The sequence below is a fragment of the Coturnix japonica genome, chromosome 12, assembly GCF_054131305.1.
Source record: "Coturnix japonica strain WE chromosome 12, WE-NBRP24, whole genome shotgun sequence".
Taxonomy (NCBI): domain Eukaryota; kingdom Metazoa; phylum Chordata; class Aves; order Galliformes; family Phasianidae; genus Coturnix; species Coturnix japonica.
In genome coordinates this window covers 14,946,111-14,969,289 of record NC_140674.1, presented here as the reverse complement: position 1 = coordinate 14,969,289, position 23,179 = coordinate 14,946,111, and the positions used below count along the sequence as shown (strand labels likewise).

Below are 23,179 nucleotides of genomic sequence, written 5' to 3'. Positions count from 1 at the left end.
GATTTATGGTTTTAAGAAAAATAAACATGAGTTAAGGAAATACAAGAAAGACTTAATGAGCCAGCTTAGCAGCTTTGACCACATGCAAATACTGCAGCCAGCCACTGCCAGCCAATAGCAAGAACAAACATGCCACAGATATGCAGCACTTCTCTTCAGAACCCAGGATACCATCCAAAACATCTCAGGATGGTCACGACTAACAGCTTTTAGGTGCCATGATAGCTCTTCATTTCTCCAAATCTCAAATTAAATCAAGGGTGCAATCTCCTTAAAAATTAATCTAACTCACTTGGCCCTTTCTTCACAGTATAATATTCATTGTACAAAGCTTATGACGGAGAGGGCCTTTTATCATCAGAACACTTCATTTAAACTTACGTCTAATTGTGAGGATCTGAAAGAAGCCCAGACTATTGAAAATCTGGATGGCCTTTCAAGGAGCATTTATTAAAAAGCTGTTTGAGCTTAACATGCGTGACATACCCCAGTCCAACACCATCACAGCAACAGGTATCTGACCCTCCTTCAGAAGGTGTGGGCTCCGAACACTCACGTGATATCATCAAACGTGTCTCCAAACTGGCAAAAAGCAAACAGTTCTAAGAAATACTAATTCCACAGGAAGTAAGGACTAAGAAAAGTCCAAAATGATAGTGGTTATATAAAAGACTGGATTAAGAATAATCTACAGTGATGTGTGCGTATTTACAGAAGACTTGGAAGAACAGCGTTTCAAACAATCATTTGATGAAAAGTTAGTTGTTGAAGGAAACAATTTGCTGTACTAGGTTATATTCATGTGACCAAGGAGAAAAATGAGCAGTAATAGAGATCAGGTATTAAACGTTGGCTTGAGTCCTATTCTGAAATAGGAACAGAGGCTCTCACGAGCGCTCCCATTCCAGGCACAGCTCCTCCAGGAATACAGTGAATTTAGTGGTATTATTCAGCTTGAAGTCACCCCATCGCTAGAGACTTCTCTGCTGGTATTCCACTGGGGATTTAACAACCAACTGCATGTGAGATGGATTATTATTCAGCGCTTGATGGTTCACTGAAGGCAACACCTTGAATCTGGGCAGCCAAACCATGATGTAATTCTGTGCCATTAAGGGAGGTTGCAGTCAATAATAAATCCCTTGCCTTCATCCCTACCTACACATTCTGCCCTCTAACATCACTCATGCAGCACAGAAGGAGGAAGGATTAGAAGGACTCTGCACTGTTCAAAAACATTCTTGTTATTTCATTACTTTTCATAAAAAGCATGCCTGGTCTTTCTATTAAAATTCACTGTGTTAAAGCTTTATTTAATTCAAGCAATATTTGATGAACAAGTCATGAAAGCAACATCCAGAAGAAGAAATTTCATGCCACGTATCTCTCATGTTATGTTCTTATGTTTCTTATGTTCTCAGGGTACTTTTGCTATCAGCCTACAGTCACTATCCCACACCCAGCCCAGACGCTGAAGGCCCACCAGGCCCTGCATTGTGGAACAACATGTGGTCACCTACAGGATGGCACTGTCAGAAAGTAAGACTGTAGTGAGGCTTCTCCAGCTATTTGTGTCTGGGGATGTTCTGAGATGGGGAGGGGGTGCACACACCCATGTGCAACTCACAGCCTTCTCTATAAAGTCACAAAACAAAACACCAGCCGCCCTTCCTCCCTACAGCATCCATCAAACCTCCACATCTGCTACAGCTCTGCTTTTCTGGACACCTTCCTAGCTGGCTTCCCAGGCTTCCCACTTTACTCCTGGATATCATGAATTCCACTTGAACGCTTTCAACATGCCAAAACACTTACTAGTTCAATAATGGCTTCTCCAGAACTTCTTTTTTTTTAAATAATAATTATGATGATCGTAATGTTTCCAAACAACATTCTTGATTGTCAGACTCAAACAATATTGCTGTGATAACCCTGTAAGAACCTTATCTCCTCCTGCGTTACTGTTATCCTTACATTAGCTGGGAGATTTTGAGAAGAAACGGACTCTCAGAAGAATCTGGTGGAAACGAATCATTATTCACTGAGGCAAATGCAAAGTTAGCATCCCCCCCGGCCAGCCGATGGTTCAGGGGTTCACACCAACAGTTGGAGCAGTGGTTTGCCAGGATACACAGCTCTGTTCAAACTATATATGATAGTATTTGTAATGCGTTTAAATCAAATTATTCCTACTCTTGTGTTTTTTTCTTTTGTAGTTATGCCAACAACAGTCACAGCTGGGGAAAGTGAATTGCAGCTTACATCTTCTGTACAGAAGGTGTTTAAATATTCATCTGATTTACAGCTCTGAAAGAGGCAGCACTGAGATCCGCTGCTGCACTGTGTCTGATATCTCTGCTGAACAGAATGTGTTCTCTTAAAAATGGCTGCTGCTAACATGTTGGGCACATTGTGACCCAAATGCTGGACCTATCATCCATCAGCACACACTGTACGTAATCCACAGCCTTGGCCATGGAGAACTCCTGACCAGACCAAACACAGCAAGTGAAAAAATTAGTAGGTTAATCCCTTATTAGTATGCTATTAGTTAATACACATTATTATTACTATATACATATAGCACACATTATCATTTGAATACACCATTGCTGCAATAAAATGAAGAACCAGAGCTCTCTCCTGTTGAGAAGAGGTTGAACCCCAAAGATCCTCTCAGACAACCTTGAGCAGCACAAGTCAAATAGGCAGCATAAAGTCCTTGTGAGTACTGTTTTCAGAGCAGGACTCTAAAGTTTCAGCCATAGCATGCAAAGCGTGAGACGGTTGTCATGAAAAACATTCCACGTTATAAACCACTGTTCTGAAAGCACCAGAGATTGGGCCAGGAATCCAAGCCCCAAGTGATATCAAGTGACTTATTATGCGATTTCCTTCTACCAAAGAAATTACATCTTGCAAGAAAAACCAAAACAGCTATCTGAAATTGAACAAATTCTATCTGGCAATAAAGCAGAAGGTAAAAGAGCAAAAAGAGGCTGCAAGGAAAGATGGGTTGGGTTTATCCTTTATCCTGACACACAGCTTCCCTCCTTGACAAGCTTGAGAAATATTGCTGTAATCATCGTCTCATCATTATTATTTTTTTTTTGCCTTCCAGTAATTATGTCACTGTATAATTGAAGCTCCTGAAATTGATGTAAGCACAAGTCCATAAAACACAATAAAAACCCATGACTGGAACTTAAAGTAGTGAAAATCAGTCAAGAAATAAAAGCGCTGTTTTTCTTCCTTATCAGAATAATTGACAAGGTCTGAGGTAAGTTCTCCGTCACCGGTTATCTTTTATCATGACGTTCTTCCACAAAATTAAGGCACAGACTCGGGGAAACCCTACAGCTCAAATGAGGAGGGGGACAGTCAAACTGACTGCGATGATACTCTGACTTCATTCGCTAAGAGTAGGTTAAGTACCTGGAAAAACAGTCTAAGTCAAATACCTTACTTTGCAACAGCTAAATATTTGAAAGTTACCATAGTACCTCAGTATTCCCAAGATGTAACACAAGAGGACAAGAGAGGAACTTCTGAAATACAGCCTCCAAATGTGGTCACCACAACGCCAGCCGCTCTGCCCTGGCAAGGAGGCAGTGGCTACCTTCTGCTGGAGCACAAGATAACAAAAATCCCAGGACACGATGTCTCTCCTTCGGTGCCCCATCCAATTAGTTGGCTCTTGATCCAAGCCAATAGCAAGCACAGAAAGATGAACTGACAAACTGACCAGCCCTGACCAGCAAGCAGCTCTCCCAGAGGATGTGTGAACAGGCAGAAAAAGCCCAGGGAGGACCACAGCACTCATCCAACCTCTCAGTGCACATGTCAGTAAGGACATGATGCTAAGAAACTCAAGCCCAACAAATTTCCCACTACTGAGCCAGGGAGTGGATGGCTGGAGGAAGAAAATATTGCTTTGCCTCTCAAAGAAGATATTACATAAAGCATCCAGAATACTCAGAAGCTCCCATATGTCTCACTGTTACAACGGAACCTGTGGATAAGGCACCAGTACCACAGGCAGAGCAGAACACAGCACACCCCTGGAGAAACCTCTCTAATAACAGATTTTTGGGCAGCTCCCAGAGGGTGTGCAGGGTGCTCGATGTACTGAAGGCACAACTTCACCAGCAGCCTCACCTTCTGCAGGATACAGGCTCAACAGCAAAAAAAGCAGCTCAGCCCTCAGCAGAATGCAGGCTAATGGGTTGGGAATGGTGAAACATAAAAACGATCAGCACGCACATCTCCATCCTAACAAACCAATATGTACAGAGCCTGTAAAGTCTCCTCCGAGAGCATCAGTTATACCACCCGTCTGATTTACATTTTTCAAGGAAATAATTGAAGCTGTTCAGCTTGCTCCAAAGGCCCAACGGGAAGGAGAAAATCCTCAAGATACCTATGTGGCAGCTTTGCAGCAGCATGAGACTAAACAAATGGAAAAACCTAAAATAGCTTGCGACAGTTTATCATTAATCAGTAGGAATTACTTGGCAGAATTCAGTATCTTTCAGTGCAACTTTATGGCACCTTTCCCAAAGAACTAATACAAACACGAGCACATAGCAAGAGATTCAGGGAATAGGGGAAAAGGGATGTCATCGCTGATTAAGCTGCTGATGGCAAGAAACAAAAAATAACACTACATAGGGCAGCACCTGTGTGGCTGAAAAACATGACTGGCATGTTCCAGCTAATTCACTTGGCAAGGTTAAACTCACCACAAAAGGATCGTAATCATCATACAAAACACTGAAGCCTTCTGAATTGCCTCCTTGCAGTCAGACACCATATCCTCAGCAGCTTTATTTATTTCAGCATTTGCCCAGAATAGGGAAAATACTCAGAACTCTTCCTCTTATAAAACTGCTCACCTATTCACAAAAGACCATTAGTGTAGAACATATATGAAGGTATGAGGATAAGTGAGATCGGCATTATCTTTGCTTAGAGCTGGTGATAAAACTGTAAAGCTACAAAGCTCCCAGCCCAGGCAACCTGCATCAGTCTTACAAAGAAGCCCTTGTGCTGGCAGATCTTGGCAGGGGATCTAAGCACCAAACTATTCCATTTTTCCAACTAGATGAAATAGCCTCATACTAAATGCAATTTACTCAGAGGGATTCAGTGGTCCAAGCTTAGAGCAATCAACATAGCTTTCCTGAACTCTGATTTGGACTCTCGAATAGTTGTCAAAGAACTTTTGCTTCAGCCTTCAATCTCAGTTCTCAGAGGCTACATGGACTGCAGCAGACGCCTTTACTGTATATGGATATATGTATAATGTTTTAGTTCCCACTGATGATGATCTGTTGCATAAGGCAGTTTTGCAGTTTCATGTGCCAATATACACATAGCTCATTTACTCATTTCATGCAGATTTAAAAGGAAGAGACACATTCCAATGCATTTCAAACCATCACTCCAATTGTTATTAAACAGCCAAGATAAGAAGTTCCATAAATGACCAGACTGAAAACCTTGCATCTGCATGTCTGAAATCACACAACCTCAGACAGAGAAGGTAGCTAGAATCAGTAGAAAGAACCCGGCCAAAACAGTTCAGTACAGTTCCCACCCTGCTGGAATCACCCTCATTACTTTTGTCCAACCAACATACAGTAGTTTTCATATTCTTAAGAAGAATTTGAAAACTATGAGTGTAGAAAGCAAACTGAGGCAGTGCTGTCATGCTCACACATACAAACCCAAGTTACATTTGCTGACTGTATCTTAACATTCCCCACAATTTACATCTCTAGAAAAGAAAGAACTTTTCTTGCATAAAAGTTTTAAAGATAAATTTGTAAACAAAATAAAATAGTTCTGATGTTCAAGAGGAATTGGACTTTGATTGCTGAAAGAAAAAACATAATACAGAGAGGGTTTCATGGACATTAAAATGAAAAACAGATTATCTCACATTTGCATTGCTCTGGTTACTTTACACATTCTTCAGTCATGTGAGGATGGGTAATACTACAAAATCTGGAGCTGTGTCAGGATGAGCTTTCCATGGACGGAGGAGCCACAAAGTAGAAAGGGTTCATCATTACGAAAGCTTTGTGAATAGCACTTGTGAAATAACAACAGCAATTGCAAATACCCAATCAGAGCTATCCGGTGCCAGAGCATAAAGACCAGATATCAAAAGTAACCTCTAACAACTGCACTTTGAATCAGCCTTGTCATCAGACTTCACGCAGCGGTAACAAAGGTCATTTGACACAAAGAATGATGTTTCAACATTTCAGGTATTGCTCCTTCCGGGCATTGTAATAGATAAATACTTGAATGCATAGCAGTGCAAACTGCAGTTTAACTAATCTGATTTGTAGGAAATTCTCTATGCTCTGTTTAGGCCCTAACTTTAGGGAAGAAAAAAGCAATAAGATCTTTCTGTCACGTCACAAACACTGAACTGACCTTCCATTGCTCCCTGGGAAGCAGTCTCACCACCACGATGTCACCATTCAGGGCTCTGTTGCGGGCAACCACTCCATCAATAAAGATATCGCGAGTCCCATCCTAGACAAGGAGGAAAAAAAATCAACATCAGACCAAAGTATATTAAGTTACGGCTGTTAGGAGGCTTAAAACACTGTCATCAACAAGACACACCCGAGTGAGACAAACATCCTGCAGTCGAGCACAGGAGTGAAATGGATTCACCACATGCCCTTCAATATGCAACATCTTTCAGCAAATAAGCTCTTCGTATGCATGTGCCAGCACAGTAGTTGCACAGTATTTATCCAAGGCAGAGTCAAGCTCTCCAAATATATTGTCTGCAAACTCTGCTCAGTTCCTCTACAGTTACTCTTGGGAATGGGTAGAGAGTTCTCCGCAGCCACAGTTCTCCGTGTATTAAGTTCCCAGTTGAAGCACCGTAAAAGCTGTTGTTCAGATCATGTTTACAAGGCAGTCTCTGCAAAGTGCCCTGCACAGAGCTGCCTGCTGCTGTCCTGAAGGAGGTGGGAAAGCAGGACCAGAGGGAGCAGTGAGGCAACCTGTGGAGGTGGCCTGGACAGAGGCTGGGGATGCAGCTCTTTTGAATGAAGAAATATCGTACATCCCACACCGGGCACAACTGATGTCAGAACAAATTCAGAAAGAAATGGTGACTACAGATGCCAACTGCAGGCATGAGGATCATCTGCTGAAGCAGACATGTTAGGACATCTTTTCTCAATACTCTTTGTTAACAACCTTGCATAAGAGCTTCTACTAATTGTAGACACTATGATTATGCACCCCAGACACGTTTGGCATTCTGCTAATCTAGATTTGGAGCAGAAGATTTTCTTAATGGGGTGAATAAAGACAAAGTTTTCTGAAGATGCCAACACAGATGTTTTAGTTTTTAAGGGACTGCCAGTTTTGCCCTTATGTTTGTCTGATTAGCTATAGCACTCTTGCTGCTTTCATTTCTATCCCCCCATGATTTGGTATATGAAGAATTCCATGAATCTGTTTACAGTACCACGAACATGTCAAACAGTGTGAGCATTCAGTGTCAACGTGAGCAGTGAACAGCGTTTTCCAACAGAGAGCTTCTCCCCATCACTTTGAAGTACATAAAAAATAAAGGATGAGTTTCTTTAGATTAAACCTTCATCGCCTTTCAATGAAAAACCTGCCTCGCAAAAGTTAAAATCTCACTCACAACGTTAGCGGCTTCTCAGATACACACTCCTGAATCTCAAATGCTCGAGTAAATCCAATCAGAACTACCAGCACAATCAGCCTCCAAGAAAAACTTTTTATAACCTGAAAACACGAGGCCTTAATATCACATAAATATCTTACTCTGCTTAGATACCAAAACAATGAAACGACAGATCCCTGCCGTGATGCGAAACTAAGGCCGTCCTCCAAGAGACCAAATTACTCTTAGAAAGAAAAGCAGCAGCAGCTCAACAGCTGTGTGAAAGCTGCCTCCCATGACAAGATGCAGAAAAATTGCAGAGCCTCTTGGACCAACATAATTCAAATTGGAAGCTGTTCTTTTCAAAAAGCCAGATTTTTTACACATGGTCTTTTTCCTCATTCCTCCCCACCCTCTGCCTTCTGCCCGAGCTCCTCACCTAAATCCACCACTTCATCAGAGTCATTTATTAAGGAAAATGCCTTTTTTTGTCACTGTCTGTACATGCAGCTGCTCTATGCTGTGAGACACAGGCTGGCATTCAGGACAATTTGTTTATTCTGCCCTTTTTTCCTGTCTTCCTTCTCCCCAAGGTTTTTTAAGAGAAAGGCTCTGGGCCTTGCAACAGAGAGACAGACAGGCAGAACATTCACAGCAAGAAACATGCTGGGACTGCTGGTGTTAAAAGGTGAACAGCTGTTGCATTTGAACATCCATGAAGCTGTAGCCAAGGGAGAGCTGCAAGCAGCAGGGATGGTGCCCTAGACAGCAGCAGGGGAGATGGGGTGATACTTCACAGCTGTAGAACTTGCAGCATCTGGTAATGATGGGAAACCCTGCAGAACACTAAGGCTGCAAACCCTCCTGCTACCCTCAGTGGCAAATACAGCTATATGAAAGATAAGTTCCTAAAGCATCTGTCAGAGCAAGAACAGCCCCTCTTTTCAGTTGACATAAAGAAGGGAGAAAGGGCACAAGGCAGTCCCACGTGACAGAAGCACATCCCAAGCCAACCAATATCCAGCTAGTGCAAAAGCGGGCACATGAAAAGGAATCATGCGTATTATTTCTGGAATGACTTTTCAAATTAGCTCATGCAGCAGATCGAAAAAGGAGAGCATATTTGTTTAGGGAAGATTAACTCAAATCAGTGGAAAATCTATAAAACCTCTGTAGGCATGAACCAGGGGTTTACAGTTACGCTATGTGGTGGTCCTCAAACCTGAGTTCAGCTGGCTTCTGTGGGACCCAGCGGTATCCCCAGCTTCAGCACAAGCAAAGTCAGTTGTTCTTTGAAGGATAAAAAAGCAAGATTTGTTTGGGAGTATCTGATTTAAAAGTAAATCCAGATCATGTTCATTTATTCTAGCTCACTCACCTCTGAGTGACCTTTCATACACAGCATAACTCCTATCTTAATGCACCTTTACTTATGGACTTTAAAGCATTTTAAAATTACACTTACTGGAGATGGAATGAAGGCTTCGTGGTACTTCTTAGGATTTATTCTCAAGGGCCCCTTAAATAAAAAAAAATAATTATAAAAAAGGAGACAGAGAAAGATTATGCCTGAATCTTATTAATTCTATACAACATCAGTTAAATTAGAGCTGTGGGTAATATATCTGCTGTGAAACATGAGAGATACATCTAAATTTCCATTATACATTTTAAGTCTTGACAACTTAGCATTCGAGCAATTTCTAGCCAAAAGGAAGCTTCATCATAGGCTTAAGCTGATCTACTGCAGTCTGTCACAGAGGAGATGTTGAATCATTGCTTGCTGCTGCTACTGCATGATCTACGGATACAAGCCCTCCTGTTCCCTTCACACATTTCCTGCTGAGCATCCACCAACTTCATTTAAAAAGGACAATTGAAACCATTTGTTTTGCTCTCCTTTAGAAAAGGAGAGTGTTGGAAGAAGGAAAAGCTGACCTGCTGAGGTTGCATGGATATGCAATTGTGATTCCATCCCAAGAGGGTCCCAGGATCTGGGGTTCAGGTGGCTGCAGTTAAAGCTGACAGCACTTGATTCTCATGGAGCCACAGCCCTGCTAGCTATCTGCTTTAACGCAGGTGTTTGCCTTGTGCTGAAAAGTTTAAACTTCCTCCATTTGGGTATGTGAAATAACGCTGGCCAATTTGTTACATGAACGGATTCCATCTGTTTGCACTTCTGTGTTAAGCAATCATAGGAACCCCTCACAGGGATTGCTTCCTTAAGAATTTACTGCAGCATATAATTTTTTTATGCATTCTGGGAAACATTCAGACGAGAGGGAAATAAAGCTGATTACCATGAGGAAATTTTGCTGCCTTGAAGAAGAATGTGCAAATTTATGAAGGTTTTCCATTGTTTTTATTTGTTTAAGTTTTGGGAGCATTAGCACCATACATCCTATATTCTTTAGGCATTACCTGCTTGCTTTGCTGTGACATCACGTTGTGCCTTATGAAGTTAACATCAATGAGCACAATAGCCACATGGCCAGCACAACCAGGGGCAACAGAAAGAAAAGCATGGGGATACTTCACTCTCACTGGTCTTTTCCCCACTTATATCCCAGAACCAGCCATCAAAACTAACACACCATTAGCAAAGGAAGCTGCTGCAGAGAGAAAGGAAAAAAACTAAGAGCGATGATTGCTCCGCTTGACTATAAGTCAAATAATTCTCACACCCAGGATCTGCCCAACAGCACAAAGCAGATGAGGGGGCATCTCGTGTTACTCTGCAGAACCCTGTACAACAGTGTGGGGCAGCTGTCAATCAGCCAGGTGCAGATGCCCATCCTGAGCGTGAAAAATCCCCTTTTGTGCCCACGGCCCAGAAGGCGCCGAAGTGGCGACGTGTGCACGGACACCCAGCTCAGGCAAACACACAGCAGCGTTACCATGTTTACAGTGGAACGGCTTTCTCTGCATTTTATATGCACTACCTAATTATGATCAGCATTAGAATTCTTACGTCAAGTAGCATTAAAATACTTCGGTTCTTTCCTTAAAGCAAGGAACTCCCAAAATTTATCTTAGAAAGCAGATGGGCCCTATTATCTGTGCCTATGAAAATCCTATTTACAATGTTGTACATTTCACGCTGTGATATCATATCTGGAACCAGTCACTCTCCCCATCTGCAATGAACAACTGTTCTCATATGTGTATTAGGGGGTGAGGATCTGGCTGCAGAGTCTCATGATGTCACACGAATGTTGTATTATTTTACAATACCTCACAAATAATAGCTGCTATATTTATCAGTATTATTATGGCAGTGGAGCCTTTGTTTTGAAAACGAAGATAGAGGTTTGGAGGAAGGTTTCTAAAACACTTTCTGATTACTTTAAGTCAGCTTTGCACAGACCAGTCCAAAAAAAGTTCCTAACTTTATTAAAGTACTCCAGCAAAATACAGAAAGTTACCATTTCTCAAGTTCTTCAGCTAGAACCAGACAGGCAATACTCAGATCATTCTTGAAGGATCTCAAATCCAGAAGTTTGCAACACTTATCATAACAACTACGCCTCACTTGGTCAGTATATGTCAAACTAAAAGTCCGGATTCAAGTGCCTGCCTGCTATCAACCTACCTTTGAAAAGACAGCCCATGAAAAGCGGGGGATACCCAGCCTTCATACACACAAAGCAACAGCACTCCAAATTAAAACATCCTCCTCCAGGTGGCAAAACAAGCTGATTGCCTGTGTGCTGCGAGCTCTCGCTCCGCCTGACCCCAGCAGCCCTGCAGGGAGGGTCTGGGAGATGCTGGAGGCGTGGGACAGACGTGAGGTTCTGGCTGGCGCTTTATAAGATGACCACGGTCCTTTGGGTCAATGCTCCTTAACACATAACCTGACTTCATCTGCTGTGTATGGCCAACACCATCCGGTTACGTAACCATGTAGAAGTTATTCAATCTTGTTTGCCTTCAGCCTCAGATTCCAATCAACCTGATACGTTTGGTGTTTGCTCACTGCAGACAGCTTTGTGGGTGTGGAAGAGGGAAGTCTGCACTCTCAAGCACCTGCACTCGGATCTTTTATCTTGTGGAAGGACACTTCTGCACACACCCCTTGATTAAATGAATCCAGGCATCCTGCAGGGCACACTTCTCCATGCTACTTATGAAAACTGAATTATATCAGATACGGTACCAGTAGTGATTAAGGCTATTGCTACTGACAGACATCAACGCCCATCAAGATACACTTTTGTCCTTCCTGATCTAGGACTGCTTAATCTTCATTGCACTCATGTTTCATCTAAGAGATCTCCCACATCTGCCAGTAGTATGTGCTTTCAGGCACATTTAGTTGCACTGCTCCATTGCCAGAGCCCAGCAGCATCCTCAGAGTTCACAGCAGGGTCTCTACTCTCTACCAGATCTCACATTTCCCTGCCACCCACACATCCAGCATTTCCCTGCACCACCTTGGAAGTCTCCTGCTCAGAGCCATGCTTCTGACTAGCTAGTTTTCAAGTTTCAAACTAAAAGGGGAGAGATTTAGACCAGATATAAGGGAAAAGACTTTGGCACAGGTTGCCCAGAGAGGCGGTGGGTGCCCCAGCCCTGGTCAGGCTGGACAGGGCTCTGAGCACCTGATGGAGCTGTAGGTGTCCCTGTACAGTGCAGGAAGTTGGATCAAATGACTTTTAAGCATCCCTTCCAACTGAAACAATTCTGATTCCAAGGTTGCTCAGGACCATCAGATTTAGACATGTACGTATTTTCTCCTCTTTTGTAAGTTCTTACAAAGCATTTTTGCAGGCCACTGATGCCCTGTATTAAGGGATTAACACAATGCATTTGTTGACTATGTCTCTTATCACTATACAGAGCAGTGCTTTACTGCATTCACTGAATTTCAGGATCTCACCTATCCTGCTTGAAGACAATGATGAATGGTCTTGATGAGATCATGAGGATGAATGAGTCAAAAATGAGAGACGCTGAGCTGAGATGCTCATGATCTGACACTCAGCCCTAAGTGATTAAATCCAGATTGCACAGGCTGAGCTGTTTCCCTGAGACATGAGACTGAGTGAAATGAAAACAGCTACAGCCTAAGAAAGCGTATGTGACTCTTTCAGTCACACAGCACATGACCCAGAGTAGACACTACGCACTTACAAGAATGAAGGATTGCTTTGCCAGATAGCATGCAATCACAGGCCTTCTGAGACTTGGCATTTTCATGGTATTCTCAGGTAGTGGCCATAGTCTGATGTGTCTCATCTGCAGCTGCAGTTGACCTCACCAGGAGACTACACACTCTGCATGTAATGCTATCAGACAAAAAAGGCAGGCAATGCCAACAGCAGCTTTGATGTATAGATGAAAATATCGCAACAGGAACCAGCATTACAACAGCAATGCACTGGTGGTTGGTTTAGGTAAATGATGCCTCAGTGTGAGTGACTGGAATGCCCTCACTGACTTCCACCTGCCTCTTCCTCGCCGATCTGACCTCACTGGGATGCTGGGTGTGTCCTCTACATCACATCACGATGAGGGCTGCATTGCAGCTGCTGTTGTATGACACTCTCCTCTTCTGCACCACAGTGAACCTCAGCCCTGCTTGCTGCTTTCACGCACAACCCCCTCCATGATCCAGTGACCCACACACATGGCAGGTCCAACCCTACATCGTGCTATTGGAAGAACTGCTGCCTAATTACAGCTCCAATTTTGCTGCTGCAAATGGAAACATGAAGTCCAACCTTTGATTGATGGGTATAGAATCTGTGAAATGAGAACGTGCTACCTGTTCAAGGCAAATAACTACAAACTCACAGGCAGCTGATTTTCTGTACTGTCCTGGGTTCTCCTGCTCCATCTAATATCTGTGCCTTACTTCAGTAAGCCATGCTGTCATCGGACATTGGGTCAGCCCTATGACCTTAAGGGAGCGCAAAGAAAATCATGCAAGTAACTCACATTCCAGCACTACTAGCTGGCTGTTTGATGTTAATTTGTAGTTTATAACACTTTACTGTAATGCCTCCATAGGCACAACCCTACGACACTTCAGGGACCACATCAATACCTGCATCTCTCCTATGGTTGGTTTTTTGGTTTTTTTTTTTTTTTGTGGGAAGGAGGCTTCTGGGAAGAGTTCATAGAGACAAATTAAAAGGAGATGAGTACATCTGGATGAGAAGCCACTTGCACCTCATTGCTGAGAACTAACATCTGTCTTTGCAAAGAATTTTAGCAAGAAGCATCTTGCAAAGGGCATTCCTTTTCACTTACACTGACTAAGAAAGAGGCTGCCAGCACCTGCTGTGTTTCTGATTGTCATTGGTAAAAGTAATTAAAACCCCACAAAAGTCACAATCATGGCTGGCAGACCACACAACCCTGCAATTCATTGTGATTGTGGATGAGGAATTTTACAGTCAAACCAAAAACTCTACTGTAGCTGGATATAAAAAGTTTCATTCTATTTCTAAAACCTCCAGAGAAAGCATTTACAAGTCATACATCAATGCCCTGCCAAGCAATTAACTGATACTGACTTCTAACAACTGCCTGTGATTTCAACAGATTTAACACAACACCATTCTATGTTCCAGGCACCTGAATAAGCTCTCCCCTTTTCAGTCCTGCTGAAACATCTTCCTTTGACATGTAAGCTTCGAATATGCTCTTCTTCTTCCTTGGAGCAGGCTTATTTCGATTCTTTCTGTCACCTGATGTTGGGAGAGCAGCATAGGATCCTCCTGCAAAGAGAAATTAATAAGTGTTATCTTACCCACCAAATTTGTCAGTGTATCTATGTAAAAGCAGCTGTACGGACGCTCTGTACTGGAAATTGAACTTTCAGGAAGGGTTTGCCTAGAAATACTGGCACCCAGCTTCAGAGCACTGAAAATCCTGGAATGATCATATTTTACAAATAATTAACAGCTTTTATAGCTCATTTTAGAGCTAAGAGCATTCATCCCAGCCCATCTTTTAATAGCACTTAGCACATGCTTCAAGGCAGCTTATTCCTGAAGCGTGTACATGCTCTGCTTTAATACCTCTGGGAGTTCCCAGTTGTCTAGGATTTATTCTGCTGTCTGAATTGCTCATTGTTTCTGTCTGCGATTCAGAAAGTTGTCTCTTCCTATCGAAGTTCTGGGGAGCTCTCGCAGATTCCGAGTTGTTTCTGGTCCTTGCAAACCCTCTCTTTTCCGCACCTGAAATCAAACACAAGTTTGAAATAGCAGGGGGGTGAGGAAGGACCTCAGTGCCAGCTCACGGTCCTGGTGAAACTCATGGTCTGCAGTGCCTCAATACCAGTCACAACTGTGAGTCATGCTCTTTATCCAAAAGAAATGATGTCTTCATTAGCTCATTTGTAATCTGTTGGCTCTTCGTGCCTCTTAATCCACCACTAACTTACTTTAGCATAAACGGAACTCTGGAAATTACGATCCTAAAGTTGGATACAACCCTTCCAAAATCCTGGGAAATTCATTAGAGCATATAAAATGTGACATTGTTAAACACTTTCCAAAGCCCCCACCTCCACCCCGCTAAGCCCCCAGATAAATAGTGAGAAAATGTAATTTCCCTACAACTCGCATTTAAAATAAAGTACTTCAAGGACAAAGAAGAAAAAAAAATCACAACATCACACCCTGCACTAATTAACTGTTTTGCTACCAGAGGCAGCATTGTACACAATGACATTGCCAAGAAATGCCAAGGCTCCAAATGCCCAGCCTGCTCAGAATAGGTCACGATCATACAAAAATATTCTGCAAAGACTCACCCCTTCCTTCCCTGCCATCACCTCAGACCCTTCCCTACAGCCAGGAGAGCAAGCAGCAGCTTCCAAAGCGTATGCCAACGCTGTTCCACGGATCAGCACATTGGAATGCAACCCAGCGCCGTGCAGCTGCCCTCTTGGCCCTCCACCTGGATACTGAACATGTCATCACAGCTTTGCCTTCCAGCCCCTCCTGGCTACGCTCCCTGGGTCCAAGCTTGTACCTGCAAGTCAGAAAACGTTCAACGCCAACTTATTTACTACGGGGCTATCCAAGTTACAAGGTAATTAAAAAATACAATATCCTTCACAAACTACACTGGAAAGTGCTTTGTGGGATTAAACTGAAGCAGTGGTAAGAAAGGGAGGAGCCTGAGGGAAGCTGCAAAACAACAAGCACTGCTGCAGACTGAGATTTCCACAGATGCAGAAGAGGCAACGCTACCTGTATGGACCCAATTATGAGGAACTAAAATTACCTGATTTGCAAATGCCTAACGGTCAAAAGATTAAGTTTGATAACAAGACACTTAAAATACAGGCTAGAGATCTAAGCAGCAAAGCTTTTGAACTGGCAGCACCACTAGCCCTGGAGAAGTTGTTCGTGCACTTCCAAGAAGGAATTTTACCTAGATTGCAACAAGAGAAGTGGGATCTTAGGAAAGTTATTTAAAAAGAGAGGTGGGAGGCCGATTGCCAGAGAGGTCATGCCATCTGCCTTGCTGCAGGTTCTTAAAAATAGGTGAGACAGATGTCTGTCAGAGCTGCTCCAGGAGTAGTTTTTTCCTTGAGGTAGTGCAGTGGATTACATGAGCTCTTAAGGTCCTCTAAAGTCCTCGTTTCTATGGCAGCAAGTTACAGAAAAATACTACTATGAATTAAAGAGCTTGGGATAAAAAGGAGGTAAGATCTTAACAGGTAATTAAGCTGGGGAAAAAAAAAAAAAAAAAAAAAAAAAGCAGAAAATTGAAATACAGGAAAAAGAGCACAACTGTCTAAAAAGTCTGGAAGCTGAGAGCCAGAATTGGCCATGGCGAAGCAGAGCTGCCCCAGCACTCACCATGGCTGTTATGTCAGCAAGTCTTGGGCCACAACTGCCCAAATTCATGCACAGCAGCAGAGAAGCACCTTCCGTGCAAGGCAGGTATCAGAGGCACTCACGCACTTCCAACACTTGAGCCTCTGCTTCTCTCTCCAGCAATCTTTTTCATCCACTCAGACTTGGACACAAATTCAGAGAAACAATTTACTCAAATGAACAAAGTGCGCTTCAACAGAGCTGGCTTGCAAGCCAGTCTACACACAGACACTTGGGATGAATGTCTGACCGTGTTGACCTTGACATTTCTGGCTAAACAAAACCGCTGCTGTTATAAAGCCACAGACAACTGTCACAATTAGCGCTCAACTGGAACGCGTCTGATTCTGCATGAGTGTGATTTCTTGAGTTTCTCTTTTTAAGGGAAAGAGAAAACCACAGGTTGCCATCTGGTTCAGCTACACTCAGCATTTGCCTCTTTTACACACCTGTCCCTCAATACTAGAAGACAGAAACACTGCCCATAAGTATTCCTGCTGCCTTTGTTGATCAGTTTGTATTGACAAACAGACAATACCCAATAAAGCCAACCACAACTTGCAAAACTCTATAGCTAGCACGGGGTGCATTCAGAATACCCTTCCTGATATAACTGCAATCACAGAATTAAACTCTATTCCAGCACCAGGTGTGGCAAAAGTTTTCATTTCCTTATGTTGTTACAGATGCAAGATCTGTAAGATAAAATCTTTGAGGATAAGGAGTGACGTGCGGATGTCACACAGAGTATAATGCATTCTAGGCATTAAAATACTCAGTGACTTAATAAAATAAATAAAGCCTGCATCAGAAGGAGACTTAAGTGTAGTGACGGGTTTGGGGGGGAAAGCAAGCAGATTCCCAGAATGATTGATCTGCCTTACAGTAAGAAAGGAGGCTGGATGTTTTAAATCTGCTTATTTCAACATAATGCACAGAAAACCACTATAGTTTATGTTTGGAAAATTACTTCATTTCAATAGATTTATATCTATTAGTCAGTTGATCAACCAGGTGGACAACTAAATCAACTAATATGGTCAACTAATCATGAACTCAGCAAGGCCAAAGTCTTTGATTTTTATACCAAAATTGCATATTGGATTATGTAAGAAAGGACCAAGATCCTAAATTTGATTGGCCAACAATAAACACTTTTAATGCTAAATACTTCCATCTACTAATTACCATTATCAGCCCACAACTGGGTATCAGGCCTTCTGCTGGCTCTGCTATTGCTAAAGGGATTTTTCCCATTGCTTCCCAGTATTAGATCATGATCTAGATGTGCAAAGGAATCTTTCAAATACCACTGCTTATCCAGTTAGTATAAGCGTGAAAAGAAACAGAAGCACATCCCCAGAACTGATAAAACGCAATAGAACAATTTGTTATCAGCTAATGAGCCACTCTCGACACATGGTTACTAAATATTTGCCCATATTCCTACAACATTTCACTTTACTGCTGACACATTTCAATGACTGAAGCCAATTTCCTTCAAACCTTCCAAGAAGTTCTTTGACATTTAGTTCTTCAAGACAGCCCAGCTATGCACTTACTAAACCACTGAGGATACACCCATCGGCAAGAAGGCATGGCAGCTACCAACCTGTGAACAACCCATCCCAAGTGAACAACTGTCAGCTTGGGGGATGCAGCTTCTGGCCAGTAACTCCAGCTAGGCACATACCTAATGTCAATGTAGTTGTACCAGTGGGCAAGCCAATGGACAAGCTATTTGATATATTCCGCTGCTCGGGAGCTTCTGAAAATTTCATCTCAAAATTCCAAAGCTGAAACACTTGTTAAATTGTTTTTAATTCCTAATGCACCAGCAACATCAAGTATGTGCCATAATACAAAAGTGACTAACGAGAACTCCAAGCATTTAAATGACTACTCCAATATTAAGGATCAAGTTACTGCACACAGGCAAAAACAACAAACACCAGCGAAGCCGTCTCAAATGTGAGCAATGACGATAAAAAGCTGGTCATAGACAGGTCACAAGTAACTAGCTATTTATGTTTTCAAAAATATTTTGTGGATTTAAGAGATTAAATGTCCCACTAACGGTAACAGCCAAGTACTTTTCCTGTTCTATTTTGTTTTAGAAGGAAAAACACAGACAGCTGTTGGTGTAGCTGTTCAGAGAAAGAGTTCTGTACCAGGAAGAAAAAGGATACTCCTTGGAAGATAGCTCAAGATGAATTCTGTGCTAATTGCTCAGGAACACAAGCAGGAGCAAAGCCCATCTCCCGTGCTCCCCATGAGCTCAGCACCATGGCAGCCTTTGCTGGGAGCTTCAAGAGGAATCCCATGAGCTCAGAACTCAGAGCCTCAGAACAGAAATGTCTCAAATGCATTTTACAGTTATCTTGAAGCAAACAGGTTAAGTAAAGTAGATGGCCTGAGATTGAGGACAAAGCAATCGGGAGGAATAAGGATGTCACAGGAAAGAATTCATTAGAAATTTAGGAGTGGAAAGGCAAGACTTAGAGATAGGTTATCAGTTTGGTGAGGTTTCACTGCTGCAGAGATAAGTCTGGCAGGCAGTACTTCAGATGTTCAATCCGTGGTCTGAGAGAAAGTCTGAGAGCACGTCTTCCTTATCACAAGAAAATAAAAAAATAGATTCTTTTCTGATGAAACAAACTCAGATAATCCTTAAGTGAAGGTTCTGTCACACCCCTGTAATGTACCACAACCCCAAAAATCCAGGAATGCCACAGGCTGATCACAGAATCATAAAACCATTTGAGTTGGCAAGGACCCTTAAAGGCCATCTGGTCCAACTCCCTGCACTGAATAGGGGCATCTACAGTTCCATCAGTGCTCAGAGCCACATCCAGCCTGACCTTGGGTGTCTCCAGGGATGAGGCATCCATCACCTCCCCAGGCAACCCGTGCCTCACTACCCTTATCACAAAAAACCTTTACTATAACATGACTGTTGGACCTATGCAGAAACAATTAAGGATGCAGGTGATTTAAAATTACCTTAACAACGTAAAAGTAGGGCAGATTTCCAGGAAGAAGAGCATCATGGCAGAAGTGGAAAAGGAGGGTGACATCACAGCACTGTAGGGATTTAGGCAGATGGCAGATTGCGTAATTAAGTTTAAAGTTAATTAAACAGTCATTCAAAGAGGAGAAACAATGCAGACCTACGTTTCAGTATGTGGAGTCATCCCAAAAAATGTAAATTACATGCAAATATCCTGAAATGAGAGGAAGATGTATTGAAATTCAGCTTCAGACCTAGCTCCCATGCTCACCACCAACTGACCCATTAGGATGGACCATCAGGGCCCAGTACAGCATAAACCCAAGCTATATCTTTCAATAGCCCAGATAAAACAAAGCAAGACAACAGCAAAAGCCTTCCCACACACCTCTTAAACGTGATTTTAGAAACAATTCAAAGCAACCGGTTCCTTTAGAGAACACGACTGTGTTTGCACTCTGGGTTGTGGTCCAGCTGGGAGTCATCTGCGCATCCAGAAGGAAATCTAGAGAGAACTCCTGTCCAGCATCTCTGGAAAGGGTGATTCTCCAGACACTTTTGGCAGAAAGTGTCAAAATCCGCACAGAAAATTTTAGTGTCCAAGAGTGACTCCCAGGATGGGGAAAGACACACTGTCATGGCTCGTGAGTAAGTTTGTAGGGCCACGAGCTGCTTCTGTGCCCCTACAATTGGCTCCCAGAATACAGTCACTAGAGTATGTCATTGAGGAGGAAACATCCCACTTAAGAGATGGAAGCAGTAAATAAGTGACGTGGCATGTCCACGGATACATAGGGAGTCAAGAGCAGAGACAGAAGCACATTCCCAGACCCACACCCAGCTCAGCACTGAGCCGTGGGAAGCTCATGTGGCCACCACCTTTCTGCTTTAAACTGTGTATTCTCAACTAAAACTATTGCGTTGCGTGTCCTGAGATTTCAACGTGGACCTAGGAAAAAAATGAAAATGCTCCGTTGACTTTGGCTTTCTGAAAGCACCTATGCTTCAAGACAAAAAAAGAAGAAAAAAGGCAAAATAGACTCTTCCTGCTTAGGAAAGCAATGCTGTGGAAATTGCTCCCAAACATCAGGTTCAAGTACCTGCAACAGCATGCTTCCTCTGCAAAACACTTCCAATGCATCCTCATGCCTACAAGACTTTGCCTTCAGTAGGCAGTAATCACAGTTTTATTCAATTCCTCAGCAAGGATTGTGTTGTAGAAATACTATAAGAGCACAAGTGCCAAAGATACCATTCCAGGCTCTGAACTAGGAGTTGGTGACGAAACTCATTTAGTAGCAATAGGCTAAAAGTTTATCAAAATAGTTACTGTGCTCCAGCTGCGTGCAGCAGCACAGCGGCGTTGTCAGGGAGGGGATGCAGCTCTGCTGGTTTTCAGGACTCTCTGTGAACCTGCTCCACCCTGCTCATGACCTCCTAAGCACCTACTCCGCCTGATGACTGCGCTCCTCTGCTCCCCCAGGCCTCCCCTCCTACCCCAGGATGTGGGTCATGGCTGCTTCCCTGACCTCCATCCTTTCCTTTGCCCAAATTATCTTCCGCCAAACCTCTTATCCAGCAGCCCTGATGTGAACAGGCTTGTTCAACACTTCAAGAGAAATACTTAGAAAACATTATACGGCCAAAGTTCTCTTTGATTTCTCTGGGATTTAAGCAAGCCGCTGAGAGATCAGAGGAAGTCAAGAGGCTTTGAAAGGCACCTGACAGGAGGTGCTATCAAACTAGATGTTAACAGCTGAAGAAATGAAAGTGCTTCTAGATTCAGACATATCTTGAGGTTACCCTTTGTGCTGCAGAATACAACAACAAGCTGAAGAACCATTACCCACACTGCCCATTCAAGCCAGTAGGTACACAGCGTGTCCTTAGTGCTGTGGTGGAAAAAGTGCTTTAAAAACACACGAATGAAACAAAACATGCTACTGCTGTCAGCTTTTATCTATAGAAAGCCTGAAATAGTCCCAAGGCATGACCTGCCCCATACATCTGTGTGCTGCAACTCACAGATAAGTTGACAACGCGTTGACATTCTCCATCTGCACCCTGGCAATTTTTGTTTTTGTCACTGAAGACATTATTTTACTCAGTGGATCCCAACATTTTCTTTTCCATCCTGCCCCAGTCAAGGGCTCTCAGCAGCTTGAATTTCCCCACAGGAGGGAGTGGGGGCCATGCACTCCATAGTTTTGGGGGACCTGAGGTGGGAGGTGGCCTCCAGCACCAGGGACAGGGCCGGGAGCAGAGGTTGGAGCACTGGGCACCAGCATGCAGCAAGCAGGGTCTGCAGGGGAACTGCAGTTAGCTGACAATGTTTGTCCTACCTTGGTACTCAAGGAACAAAAATGACGTTGCAGAGATTACCCGAGCAACAGGCCAGAGGTGATGGGGGTGTAGGGCTGGATGACCTCATGGAGAGCAGAGGACAAAGGGCTTTCTGAAATTCACTCCTGATTGAGCCACAGCATACTTTGTGCGTACAGAATTTGTTACCAAGGTCTTTAAACGTGCCAGTAACAGCCCACATACCACAAGCTTTGGTAAAACTGTTCCAGCGGTCATTTACCCTCACTGCTAAATTGCGCTTTATTTCAAGCCTGGATTTGTTTAGCCTCAAATGCATTATATCATAATCCGCTCAACTGAGTAGCCTATTATGGAACATCTGTTCCCCATGTAGGCAATTTATGAGAGCTCCCTTCCCCCTAGCATCTTTGATAAGTAAAGCAGGGTTCCTCACATCATTCAATCACACTCCCAGCGTTTTAATCTTCCTTGCGGCCCTCCTATGGACATCCATCAATTCATCATCATCCTCCCCGAACAGAGGGCATCACTGCAGGATATGACACTCCAGAAGCTGCTGCTGCCGCACCAAAGACACAGGCAGCCCGTACTCCATCTTGCAGTTCCCATGCTCATACATTACCCTTTGGGTCACATTTCACAGGAGGGAGATATTCAGCTGATTAATCCATCAAAAACTCCAAACTTTTTTCCACGACGTTGCTTCCCATGCTGGGCTCCCCGCGCTGCTCCATTCAGGCCCAGTAAATGGATTTTGTTTTGCCTGCTCCCAGTCCACCCAGCGATGCAGACTGCTGCCAGTAACTGCCCCCATTACTCACTGCTCCCCGCTGTCTCCGAGACATCCAAAATACAAAAATTCCAGCCATACTTGCATGTTTTCCTCCTGACTATTGACAGAACAGGGCAGAACGTGACACCGTAGGAACCAGCCACACCTGTTGGTAACCATTCTCAATTTATAGCTGCATTTAATTAGTCCAGCTAAGCGGCTTTTAAGCCATTACACACGCAATGTGATTTTATTATCCTAACATGCTACCATCAATACCCACACAGCTATCATCAAACCCTTTCGCAAAGAGATACTGAGGGAGCTCAACAGGCCCTTGCTCACATAAATTGATGACAAGTTGCATTATGGGTTTAAAAGTCATTAAAAATTTAAATCAGTTCTTGGACTCGCTATTGTTCCTCCAGGCTGGCATTGCACCGGCAGGCCCAGTAACCAGAGCTACAAATCAAGGTCTGATCCCAGAGAACGGAGGCAGAAAAAGAAATAACAGAGTTCTAAGAAAAGCAGGTGAACTGTCGGCAGGCACAGACACGGCTGTG

At 43.2% G+C, this 23,179-nt stretch overlaps 1 protein-coding gene across 11 annotated transcripts in view; it reads right to left on the bottom strand.

Annotated features, from left to right (window-relative positions):
• The window catches only part of DIS3L2 (DIS3 like 3'-5' exoribonuclease 2), a 155,833-nt gene that overhangs the window by 124,296 nt on the left and 8,358 nt on the right, over positions 1 to 23,179 (bottom strand). For 9 of the 11 annotated variants that reach the window (XR_014933268.1, XR_014933266.1, XR_014933267.1 and 6 more), the window contains 4 exons: positions 14,698 to 14,856; positions 14,252 to 14,394; positions 9,135 to 9,188; positions 6,448 to 6,549 (listed from right to left, as the gene is read on the bottom strand). Coding sequence is in view for 7 of the 11 variants with exons in the window: in XM_085513147.1 (XP_085369273.1) it covers positions 6,448 to 6,549; positions 9,135 to 9,188; positions 14,252 to 14,394; positions 14,698 to 14,856 (458 nt within the window). In the remaining 4 variants the exon portion in view is untranslated. Of the gene's footprint in view, positions 1 to 6,447; positions 6,550 to 9,134; positions 9,189 to 11,261; positions 11,862 to 14,251; positions 14,395 to 14,697; positions 14,857 to 15,434; positions 15,656 to 23,179 lie in introns of those variants that run through there. The other 2 variants (XM_015871835.2, XM_085513149.1) reach the window with 2 other exon arrangements.